A 12,459-nucleotide genomic window follows, 5' to 3' on the forward strand; every position below is an offset into this window, starting at 1 on the left:
GGTCCAAGATAATTCTTGGAAGAAGTTTGGAGGGAAAGGCAAGAGTGATGAAGGAAGAGCCAAAGCAAAGGACCTTTTCTTCCTTTTGATATGATAAAGAGAATTCAGCAGTTTCATAAAGGGAAAGAAACCAGAACTTTTTGTTTTTTCACAGTGCTGGGGATGGAACCTAAGGCTTCATGCATGCTAGGGAAACGCTCTATCACTGAGCCCACACCCCCAGCTCTAAGAAAACCTCTTCACAAGACAAAAAGATGGCGCTCATTCTGTCTTTAGTGGCAGGACAGAACTGTCCAAAGATGACCACTCTGGACAAAGGGAACATACTCCTGAAATAAATGAACTTTAAGCATTAGTCACAACCCTCCCAAAGTGTCAGGTATCTATGGCCTTTAATTAACATCTAAATAGATAACATCTCTTCTATAATTATAATATAGAAATGTCTATGACCAAAAATAGATAAAGTTTTTGGCAAATGCCTTGGGAAGAATGCCATCAGTGAAATTCACCCAGGGCTTCAGGCAGCAGCATCTGTGCAGTCAGGGTGTGGTCAGTGCTTGGGGACGGAGGTAAAGATCCGCAGTCCGTGCATGCTTTTGATTTCTTCTTTTAGTGCCTGAGTAAGTAAAAGAGCATCATCATTTTATGTACTTGCCATCAATTAAGAATATCTTTATACATTTGAAATAGACTTTGCACATTTTGTCTAAGAAATTTTTTCCTTTATAATTATTTTAATCAATAATATCTAAGCTGAGCATAATGACACGGGCCTAGTGTCCCAGCATTTGGGAGGTTGAGGCAGGAGGATCATTTGTGTTCAGGAATCCCAGATCACCCTAAGTAACATAGTGAGACTCGATCTAAAAACAAAACAAAAACAAAAAAATACCATAGCTGAAAAACCAGAAGGTATATGGTGAAGCCTCCCTTCCACACCTGTCCTTCATCTCCCATCCCAAACAGGAAACTGCTATTGTAGTTTCTTGTATATATTTACAGGGGTAAAATGCATAAAGACATGAATGTATATTCCACACCACTGCCTTTCAAAACCACAAATGGCTAACATTTCAAACACACTGTTCTATACTTTGCTTTTCCCTAACCATCTACCTTGGAGACCTTTCCATAGTAAGCATAAAGTGTCATTCTTTGCCTTGGCATCATGTTCCATGATACAGATGTATTATAACTTTTCAACTTGTCCCCTAATGAACTTTAGAGCTGTTTCTATGTTTGCTATTTCAAACCATGAGCAGCTATTCTTTAAAACCACACAAATGCCACAAATTCCCCATTTTTACAGCCTCATATGGCAGCTGGGTGAAGAGTGTACAGCACATGGGACCACTTGCCCTCTGCAAGCTAAAGACACTCCTGGGCCTCGCTGGCTGGATGAGGGCCCAATCACGGCTCAGCTGATGGTCCTGGATTGAGGAAACTTCTGGGCTTTGCCACCTCAGGTCTCCACACTTCTCTCTCCTAACACCTTCTCCCTGCATTCTGTGCGGCTCCTTGAAGGCTCCCAACACCCCCACAGTATCACACATATCACATGCCACAGCTAGAGGGCCTTTGAGATCACCTGGGTCACTTTACAGGAGAGGAAGGAAGCTGAGGCCCTAGGGGGAGAGGTAACCTGGCCAAAGTGCATGGTGAGAAGACATAGCTTGGAGAAACATATTCTTTTTTCTTAAGGTAGACACAATATCTTTATTTCATTTTTTTTTATGTGGTGCTGAGGATTGAACTCAGTGCGTCACACATGCCAGGCAAGCGCTCTACCACTGAGCCCCAGCCCCAGCCCTTGGATAAGCATTTCTGAGCTCTGCTATATCCACCACATTTTTGGGAGCTGGGGACTCAGAGGAGAAGGTGTGGAAGAACAATAAAGGTAAAAGTTCACAAAACAGAAAGCAACAAAATCAGATTCCAGGCCGGCAGCAATGGCCCTGGAAGGCTGCAAGCCTGGCAGCCCGATTACAGGTGTCCTTAGGGGGGCGCTCCTGCACACTGGTTTTCAAGTGGGTGAGAAGGGGCCCCAGCAGGAGGCAGCCCTAGAGCTGGACAGCCTGGAGTAGAACAGGCAAGAGCAGGGACAGATCCCCTGAGGGTGGGAAATCCCAGGTTAGGAAGAACACTGAGCAAAAGGGGAAACATGAGCAGAGGTGCCCTCAGGGGAGGGCCATCAGGCAGCAGACAGGAAAGAGGCCACAGGAGGGAGGGGGCAACAGCTATTTACCACAGCAAGGGACTTCCGGACCAAGAATTGGATCCTGTGTCACCAAGATGAACATCACTAGGTGTGAGGATGGCCAGAAAAGATCCAGAAGGAAAGCTTTACCCTGACCCAGGCCTGCCAGGGCCCCACTCTGACATCCTGTGTGCTGGATGAGGCTCCTACCCCACTCTCACTCCACTTTTGAAGACAAAACAATGTGCTTGGGAAGCTTGACCTTGGGCACAAGAGGCTGGTCATTCCCAGGTTCATCTCCTCCTAGATGGGTGCTAATACCTGCTTGAAGCAGGGCAACTCCAGGCCCCAGCTCAGACCCCTACAGGTCAACTGACCTGCTCTTTAAAGAGGTTTCATTTTGTCCCTCCCATGTGACTCTATCAAAGCTAATATCCTCAAACTTAATCATCTAGACACTGCCCACCTGGTATAGTTAGATACCTTCATCAGGGCCCTAACCATGTGCTGTGGCATTTGTGGCACCTGGGGAGTAGGTTACATCAGGCAACCACATAATTTTGAGAATAAAACCCAAATTCCACCAGATCAGGATGAGCTGAGCCACCCCATCTTCCCTCCCCTGTATTCTATTTGGACTCTGACCCATGGAAGAATGTTGCTGTCAGCAACAGCCCAGACACCAGCATTCCTTAGGGCTGTAGGGCTATGTGCTGTGAGAAATTAAAAGATGGAACCAGCCCACAAAGGGTTCCCAGGTTCCAAGGGATAAACGGCAGGGGCATAAGTATCCAGGACACAAGGCAGAAAACATTGGCAGCTGACAGAGGGAGTCGAAGGGTGGAGGGGCTTTCATGGCCTGCCAGGGAGGGAGGGGGAGAGCATTTGAGCCAGCAAGAGGGGAAGGGCAGTCTAGGCAGGAGATCTGATCTGGGCAAATATACAGATACAGAAAGAATAGATGAGTAAGCAGCAGGCTGCTGGATGGTGTGTGCAGGGAAGCAGGGTGTCTTCAAATGGCAGTGCAGAACACCTGAACGCAATGTACGAGGGGCCGCTGCAGATCTTGTTGACTATAGCTGTGCTTTACAAAAATTAAACTAGTTTACAATGTGCAAGACCTTTCAGAATGATGTCAAAACAAAACAAAACAAAAACCACCTGCTGAACAGGGTGAGTTACAGACACAGGCCCTAGGGCCAAAGCTGGTATAAGTTCAAATTAAACCAAGCATAAATGGACCCTAGTTTGTTTGAACATGAAGTTCCAGGGCCCAAATGTTCTGTCACTGGGTTGGGGCAGCTGGAGCCATTCTCAATCATGCTGTACATGAATTCATCCACCTGTAAAGTAGGCCTAAATGGAGGCAAAAAAAAAAAAAAAAAAGCCCAAATCTACAAAAACACTTATCCTTTAGCACTGCGCCTGCTTACAAACATTATTCACTAGACAAGCAACTACAAAATAACAATTGGGTGGCTTGTTTCCAATTTTGAATAAAATCCATATTTGCCCACAATCTCATTTTTCTCAGGTCTCCAGTCCTGTTTGTGCAATTGTGGAATTTGAATTATTCTTTCCTAGGACTGCCAGTGAAAACCACGGTGCTCTGCCCACATCCCCCAGGTGCTGAAGGCCAGTGGCAAAGGATCATTGGTACCTCCACTGACCTGATTAACCATCTGGTGCTGCTGGACAGTTCTCTTCTCCTTAAATTCTTCTGATTCGATTTTAATTTCATACATTGCCCCGCAGCCTCCTAAAATAAACACAAGTCAAAAGTGTTTTGATTATTAAGTGTGACAGCCATGGTCCCATGTGTCCTGGAAGTACAATACAACCCAAAGAAGGTCTAAGTATTATTATTTGGCATCTAGGAATGTTGCTAAGACAGGTAGAAAAAAGATCACGGCTTCTGATCTGACCACATACACCTCCTGGCAGGCTTCTTCCAGGTTGCCTCAACCCAAATGTGCTCTTTCTTTTGGAAGGCCACTGTGCTACCCAGGATTATCACTTGTGGGCAGGAAATATAAGGCACAAAGCACGTTAAACTTAAGGAATATAGAGTATTTTCTTTTAGTAGGACAACAAATGCCACGGCAGAGAGTGGGAAGGACTAAATTTCAGTATTCCTCATTCCAAAGGATCTGCAATCTGTATTTTTAAAAATGCAAAAAATACACTAAATTTGGTTTAAAGGCTGTACTTGTGATCCCATCCAAAAGAAAAGAAAAGAGCAAAGAAGCAGGAGAGAACCAGGGGCACAGTGAATATGCTGGACTTGGACCTGGAGCTACAGTGAAGCCCTAAAGCAGGTGGGCCCTGCCAGCTCTGGCCAAGTGCACTAAAACAAAGCAAAGCACAGGAGAACGTCCCCTGCACTGGGAACACCAGGCCACTATCTGAGAAGTACAATCTACTCAACAGGTTTTGTTTTGCTTCTCATGTCATGTGCTTGAGGAATCCACATTTTGGTTACACTCAGGCTCCTGGACTCAATGACTGAGAATGAAAAACCCACTCAAACTCGGTTTCTCCCATTACGCACTCACAACAGACCTGCCCATGACCTCACAGGTGGGGGGATTTCTCTCCACTGGCAAGCAAGCCATCCTACAGCAGCGCACATCAGCTGAATATCTGTAATCCAACTCAGTGTGACCCCACTTACCTGGATGCAGATGCCAGTCACAAGCCCCAGGTTGTTTCACCAGTGCTTCAGACTGACCCACTGTAAATCAGGGTTCCCACAACCCCCTTCTAGGGTACAATTTGTGTAAACAGCTTACAGAACCCAGGGGAACATTAGGTTTACTGGTTTTATTATAAAGGATAATACATCGGACTATTCCCTGAAGATCTTAAAAGAGCGTACTACAGGGATACTGCCACATCGATGTTCATAGCAGCACAATTCACAATAGCTAGACTGTGGAACCAACCCAGATGCCCTTCAATAGATGAATGGATAAAAAAATGTGGCATTTATACACAATGGAGTATTACTCTGCACTAAAAAATGACAAAATCATGGAATTTGCAGGGAAATGGATGGCATTAGAGCAGATTATGCTAAGTGAAGCTAGCCAATCCCTAAAAAACAAATGCCAAATGTCTTCTTTGATATAATGAGAGCAACTAAGAACAGAGCAGGGAGGAAGAGCAGGAGGAAAAGATTAACATTAAACAGAGACATGAGGTGGGAGGGAAAGGGAGAGAAAAGGGAAATTGCATGGAAATGGAAGGAGACCCTCATTGCTACACAAAATTACATATAAGAGGTTGTGAGGGGAATGGGAAAAAAACAAGGAGAGAAATGAATTACAGTAGATGGGGTAGAGAGAGAAGATGGGAGGGGAGGGGTGATAGTAGAGGATAGGAAAGGTAGCAGAATACAGTTACTAATATGGCATTATGTAAAAATGTGGATGTGTAACCGATGTGATTCTGCAATCTGTATTTGGGGTAAAAATGGGAGTTCATAACCCACTTGAATCTAATGTATGAAATATGATATGTCAAGAGCTTTGTAATGTTTTGAACAACCAATAAAAAAAAAAAAGGATAATACAAAGAATACAGAGGAAGAGATGCAAAGGGTAAGGTATGGGAGAAGGGGCACAGAGCTCTCATAGCCTGTCCAGAGCTCTACCTCCAGGAATCTCCATGTGTTCGGCTACCCAGAAGCTCTGAATCCTGTCCTTTGATATTTTTCTGGAGACTTCATTGCAAAGGCACAACTGCTAATATACTGGGTGGGGAAACCCAGCAAGCTATCTATTCAGACTCCTCCTGGCCTCTCTGTGCAGAATTTCTTCCTTGTGAACACAGGGCAGGACTCCTTCTGAAAAAGGGGTATAATCACCAGAGAATTCCTTATGGCCAGCTCCAAGAAAAAAAGGTGGGAGAAAACTAGTTTCTATGAAATGTCTTGGGAAAGAGAAATTCTAATATCTCTGGCCTGCTTTGGGGAAAGGGGCTATAAGCCAGGAATTGTGGTCAAAAACCAAAATATGTACACCATAATATCACAACATCCTTTTAGAACTCCATCCAGGGCTGGGCAGCGCCAAACTGAGGGAAAACTTCCAGCTCTGCCCTAGGCCTGGGACAGGTAAAGGCCTGGTGACATCAAGGTCTCAGCACTGCCTGGCGACCCTGCAGAGCTGTCCCCTGACATATCATTCTGACAGATCTTTAGCTTCCTAGAACTTTTTCAGAATCCATGTAAATGCTGTTGGTGAGCTCTTGTGGCAAAGCAGTGGTTAAGTCTGGGTGTGGAGATACAAGCCTATCTGGCTGCCCATGTGTGTGTCTGGATAAAGAGCCTGTCTTCCCCATCTTGTGAGTGCAGAAGCTGTGTCCCCAGCATGCTCCTTACAGTCAGCCTGAACTTCTGAGTATCAGAGGCTGCCTGAGAAAGGGTGGGCTGGCTGGCCTAGTAACTGAGCTTAGCAGAGAGTCCTGGTTTTGCCTTGGTTCTACTGCCTCCTCTCTTCAAGGGCCTGGAAAGATCCTTTGGCCTTTCTGAGCTTGTATCCTGAGGAAAGTAAGGCAGCTGGAGCTTTGACATTCCAGGGTGTCAGGAGAATGTGGGGGAATCAGAGTAAGGCCTACCTCTAGTGAAATGAGAAACTCTGGAGTGACTGAGAGGGATCTCATTCATGATAGGCCAGGCTTGCAATTTTGAATCCTCCCAGCAAGGCCCTCCCCTCACAGTTTCCCCCTCTTACATTTCTGAAACTTCCACCTCCACAAAACATCAGGTAGGAAAGGCCAAGGTCCTTCTGTCCCAAAGCAACACATACTGAGAGGCCACTGGTATGGCACCAAGTTCCCTCCCTAGCCCCTTGCTGTCTGCTTCTCCACAGGCTAAAATCTCATCAAAGTTCTGTGGGAATGACGAGAAAGCCTTACCTGAAATGTCAGTGACTTTGATAGCTGTAGCTCGAGGAAACTTTTCTTTGAGAATCTGAGTCACTTTGAGCTCCCCTTCAGTCTGGGATGCAAACATCCGGTGGACACAGTGCAAAGGAAACTGCCATAGAAGAGAAAAGGCTCATGGCAGAGCAAGACAGTACTGCCCCCAGGGCTATTGCCATTCCCCTACAAGACAGGCCCCTGATCCTCACTGCACAGCCATGAGTTATGTCAGAGGGAATATGTGCTATCAAGTGGCCATTTAGCTTCCGAGGACACAGAACAGAACTTTTGGGGTGGGAGCAAAGATAAATCATAAATAATTTACTCTGACAAGGCCTGAGACCCAATCCAAAAGACGTTTACCTTTTGACAGTACTGTAAGAGTTTTACAGTCAAGGACACTGAGACGCTAAGTAATGTGCCCAAGGATGGCTCTGTTAGTAAGATTCAGAGCCAGGCTGTAATCCCAGTGGCTCAGGAGGCTGAAGCAGGAGGACTGTGAGTTCAAAGCCAACCTCAGAAACTTAGTGAGGTCCTAAGTAACTCAGTGAGACCCTGTCTCTAATAAAATATACATATAAAAAAAGGCTGGGATGTGGCCCAGTGGTTTAGTGTCCCTGAGTTCAATCCCTGGTACAAAAAAAAAAAAAAAAAATTCAGAGTCAGAGAAAAGGCCAGGGAACCTGCCTCAGACCTACCCTGCCAGGTTACTGTGGCATTGCCCATCTACTGCCCTGCAGAGTGGGGTCAAATCCTACTCACTTTTGAGGTCTGATTAACAGGCTGCACCCTCCGCAAGGGAAGGTAACTTCACAACCTACTGCCAGCTCCCCTTTATACCACGTACTAACTCTCACTAGAGAGAAGAGACAGATGTTGTATTAAATGTCCTGAAGAAGGAATAATTTTGGGTTATTCACCATTGAAAACAATCTCCCACCTCCACTTCACAGATGGTTACCAGAGGAAGCCAGTGCTTGAGAAGGAACATGTCTCAAACCTTAGGAGGGAAGCAGCAGAAAAGCAGGTTGGCAGCCATTGGGGCTGGACCCCACACATGCTGAGCAGAGGCTGAGAATAGACCATGGCAGGCTGAGTGCCAGGCTAGAGATTTTCGTCTTCTTAGGCTATATAACCCCAGGTGTGACCTAGGCTCTTGGTACCAAAGCAAGCAGCAGAAAACTGTGACTTGTACAGCTAGTCTAGGGAGACACCAGGAAGGAGAATCACTGGGCTGGTCCCTGATTGGCATTGGAAGGCAGGCAAAACCCCAGGATTATTAGCAAGTGCTGGTGCTGAAGGTGCCACTTCTTCACCCGTCTTTCCTGATGGCCCAGAGTAGGGTCCTGTCATAGAATCTCAGTTGTGCAAATGGGACTCTCTCACCAATTGCTCTTAAAGGCCAAGAAAGCAACTGTCCTGAAATAGCAGCCTGCAGTGAAGCCTGGTGCTGGTTCTCAGAAGCCCTCATGGATGGATGAATTTTGAGCAGATTAGGGGCATGCCCACTGGGCACAGGCAAAGAAAGTCTGGCAGGCAGTTGAAATGCAGGTCGGGAGAAGAATCTGGAATTAGGTCTGTGTGCTATGTAGAGAAAAGCAAAAAGTGGATGTTTGAGGTTGGGTGAGATTGCAGGGGCAGGGGTGGAGGTGCTTTGGGAGACAGAATATTGGTGGAGGGAAAGGCAGAGGGTAACCAGATGGCAAGCAGAATGGGCAACCAGTAAGTGGAAGAGGGTGGTTAGCGCTGCAGAATCCTTGGGAAGAAGCCATCTATCATCTTAGCACACCTGTGGGCAGCGCCTTAAAAGGCCTGACGAAGTCCCCAGTGGACCACTACCCAAGCTGACAGTAGCCGGCTGGTAGAACACCTCTGCATGCACCAGGGAGGCAGGATCAATCCCAAAGGGAAAAGAAGTAGACAGTCAAGAAGGGGCAGAAAGGATTGGAAGGGCACGAGTGGAGTGCCCTCTACAGGGCTTTCTGCCCGGGGCTGCGGAGTTTGGAGGGTCAAGGTCAAAGGCTCGGCCGAAGTTCCCATGGCCCAGACCACCCTTCTTCGCAGCGCCTGGCACCCACGCCTGGACCCCGGACGAGGCAACTGCCCTCCGCTTCGCGAATCAACATTTCTCTTCTGGGTGTACACAACTGTTTATGTGTCTGTCCCCCTGGACCCCGACCTCCACCCAGTGCCGAAGCTGCAGCAGATCGCGCCAGGCAGGGCCTCACACTCCTCCGCGCGCCCATGGCCGTGGAGTGAACGGATGAACGAACAAAATGAAAGAGAGCGCGGCCTCCGGCACTGCCCGCGCCCCCGGGAGCCCTTCTTAGAGCCCCGACGGCGGCCGGCCATGTCCCCCCGAAGCTTCGCCCGGAGAGAACAGCCCCGACCCAGCCCGCTCACCCCGCGGCTCCCGCGGAGCAGAGGCGCTGCCGCGGCGGGGCTCCACGCCGCCATGCCGGGCCGCAGCGGCCCGCAGCCCGAGATCGCCGTTCCTCCCGAGAGATGCAGAGCCAGGGCCGAAACCTGTCGCTGTGGGCGAGGCCGCCCCCTGCCGCTCGGAGGCCGCGAGTCTGCCCCGCCCCGCCCCGGCCGCGGGGAGTCGGTGCCCAGAACTTCGGAGCCCGCCCAGCTCGGGCCCCGACTCGGTCTGGTCAGCACCGGGCTCCTCCGGCCTCTGCTGTCTTGGTTCAAGACAGAGGCTTGGCCAGGTCAAAATCCCCTTCCTCCGCAGCCAGCAACACCAGCTCTGGGAGCGCGGTACGTCCTTTCCTCACCGTGGTGCCCTGGTGGAACTTCTATCCCGTTCCCCATCGCTGCAGCCGGGCAGGCTTCTGACCTGAGGAGCTCGGGTTTCTCTCCAGGGTCTCTCTCGTGGAAGGATGTAAACAAGGGACGCATTTTCTGATTTGCATTTTAGAAAGATCACCTTGGCTTCTGTGAGAAAGGGTGGAATGTAAGGGGCTGAAATTGGAGACAAGGACAGAAGGTCCCAGGATAATGCAGTGTCCAGGTGAGAAATGAGGGGCCTGCCACTAATTAAGTGGCAAGAGGGATGGGTGGAGTGAACTGAGACATTTGGGAGGTGAGTGGAATAAATAGTCTGACTGGATATTGCGGATGAGGTAGGAAAGGTCTGGGTTTAAGATGCTGCTAGACATTGCCCAGCAGAGGCACAGGTTGGACCCACACATCATAGGAGTCCTGTAAGCTGAGGCAATTGGTCAGCAAGCCTGCCTGGATATGGAGCACTGTCAGACAAGTCAAAGCCAAAATACAACCAAGTCCTTTCGGGAGCTGTAATTGCAGCATGTGATCTAGTGCTGCCCTGAAGGATTCATCAGCTTTTTACCACTGCACTCTGGCCTATGTAATCAATATCTCTAGTGTTGTACTTGTATGGATTGGACCAATATTTGCTCTTTATAAATATACTCATTCATTCTGATATTGAGTGACTCCTATGTATCCGCCCTCATCATTTCTCCTTTGGGCTACTGTTAGTGGACACACTTTCTGCTTGGTTCCTAAAAAGTTATGGTTAGTATGATCGGGGATAATTTGTTAATTTTTCAATTTTCTTCATTGAGGTCAATGATACTTTAAAACTGTCAAAACAACTTTTTCAAGCAATGTAGTGGTGAACCACTGTTATTCAAACCACATGTTCAGATGAGGCCCACCCAATTCCAGCTCTAGGAGTGAACACAGAATCCAACTCAGGATAACTAGATGGGGATTGGCTTGGGGTTGATCACATGATCTGAACCAGACCAATGTGAGGTGACCTTACATAGAACTAAAGAAATGCTCTTTTCAACTGGGTTAGCTAAGCTGATAGAAAGCCTGGAGCTGCTTGGGGGCAACCATCTGGGCAGAACTATTTTACAAATAAAGCAGACACAGAAGAAAGCAGAGCTAAGAGGAGACAGATGTTTGTGCTTGTGCAACTGGGAGCCAGCATTGCTGGAAATAAGTACTGAATCTGTCACTTGTAACCAAGCGACTCCGATTAAATCAAACTCACAAATTTGTATTTGCAGAATTCCTCCTTTATTGAAAGTGTGACTCCAACTTTCAACAATTACCCATATTATTCTATGACTTTTGAATAATTGGCTCTGCCCGACCCTGCTTCCTTCCCACACCCTCAGTTTAGAGGACTATCAGACATCTGTGGCAGGGGACACTGACATCTAGTGGCCAGTGATAATGGCACAGGTTGTAGTGTCCCTAGGTAGAGAGGACATTATCAGAGTATTTACTGAGAAGATCCAAGGCATGGTTTGGACATGGTTTCTGTATGTGAAGTTTTGAATTCTGACTCTGGCATGCCCCAAGATTATTTGGATTTCACTCTTTTTATAAAGTATGAAATAGCTTTGAAACACTTAGCCATTAGAAACCCTTATGAACATCATTTTGTGTTTGCTTATAAGCCTACTGAAATGTTAGAAAAAAAATCCCAAACTGATTACCCATTATCTTATAAAAAATTATTATTAACCCCCATGTAGCCACATCAGTCACTTTTTAACTCTACTCAAAAAAATGTTAAAAACAATTCTAGCACTGCTGTAGACCTCACATACCATATTTCTCCAACAATTAAAAAAAAAATGGCTGCTTGGAGTGGAGAGTGTTTTAAAGATATACACTGAATACTCAATTTCAAGGTAAGAAAATCAGTGATTCCAGTCACACTTTCCAATCTTATACCTAGGAATATACAAAAGAGGTGCAAAACTTGATTAGGTTGGTAGGGAGGAGACTACTTTTTGTCTGGTGTGGATTTCAGTCACTATATGCACTAGCAATCTGTTTCTTGGGGTTAGGGTTGGTCCTGGTAAATAAGATACTTAGTTTTATTTAGGAACTCTTCTGTAAGTGCTAAGGAAATATTTTAGCTATTAAATGATATGCAATGGTAGTCACTTTCAAAATTTAAGATATACTCAATATCCACAGAACCTTCAAAAATCAAGTTTTCATATTTAAATAGAAGCCAGTGTGTTGAGACATACTTTATATCAGTCATTTCTTGCTTTTAATATATTTTATTCTGATGAAGTTACAAAAGTAGATACAAAATACTTTTTTTAAAAGTACAGTTAACTGACTTAGAAAAATAGATAAAGCCCCTAAAGGTTTAAAAATACAACATAAATTTTTATGTAAAGAACATTTTAAAATATTTTAGATGGTAACCAAGACTAACTTATGCAAACTACTTTCAATGTAGAACAAACACAGAATATTGCTCTATAATAAGTCTATAGCCCACTGGTAATCCATCTGGATTTACAGAACACTTGTTTGGAACAGAGTCTAAT

At 46.3% G+C, this 12,459-nt stretch overlaps 1 protein-coding gene across 1 annotated transcript; it reads right to left on the reverse strand.

The window, feature by feature from the left end:
* Positions 1 to 375: 375 nt before the first annotated feature.
* Bola3 (bolA family member 3) lies at positions 376 to 9,638 on the reverse strand. The gene is made up of 4 exons (XM_027943819.2): positions 9,530 to 9,638; positions 7,121 to 7,241; positions 3,871 to 3,959; positions 376 to 619 (listed from the first exon to the last, which is right to left on the reverse strand). The coding sequence occupies exons 1-4, from the start codon at positions 9,581 to 9,583 to the stop codon at positions 554 to 556; spliced, it is 330 nt and encodes a 109-aa protein (XP_027799620.1). The 5' UTR covers positions 9,584 to 9,638; the 3' UTR covers positions 376 to 553.
* Positions 9,639 to 12,459: the final 2,821 nt, after the last annotated feature.

The sequence above is a fragment of the Marmota flaviventris genome, chromosome 14 (assembly GCF_047511675.1).
Source record: "Marmota flaviventris isolate mMarFla1 chromosome 14, mMarFla1.hap1, whole genome shotgun sequence".
Lineage (NCBI taxonomy): Eukaryota > Metazoa > Chordata > Mammalia > Rodentia > Sciuridae > Marmota > Marmota flaviventris.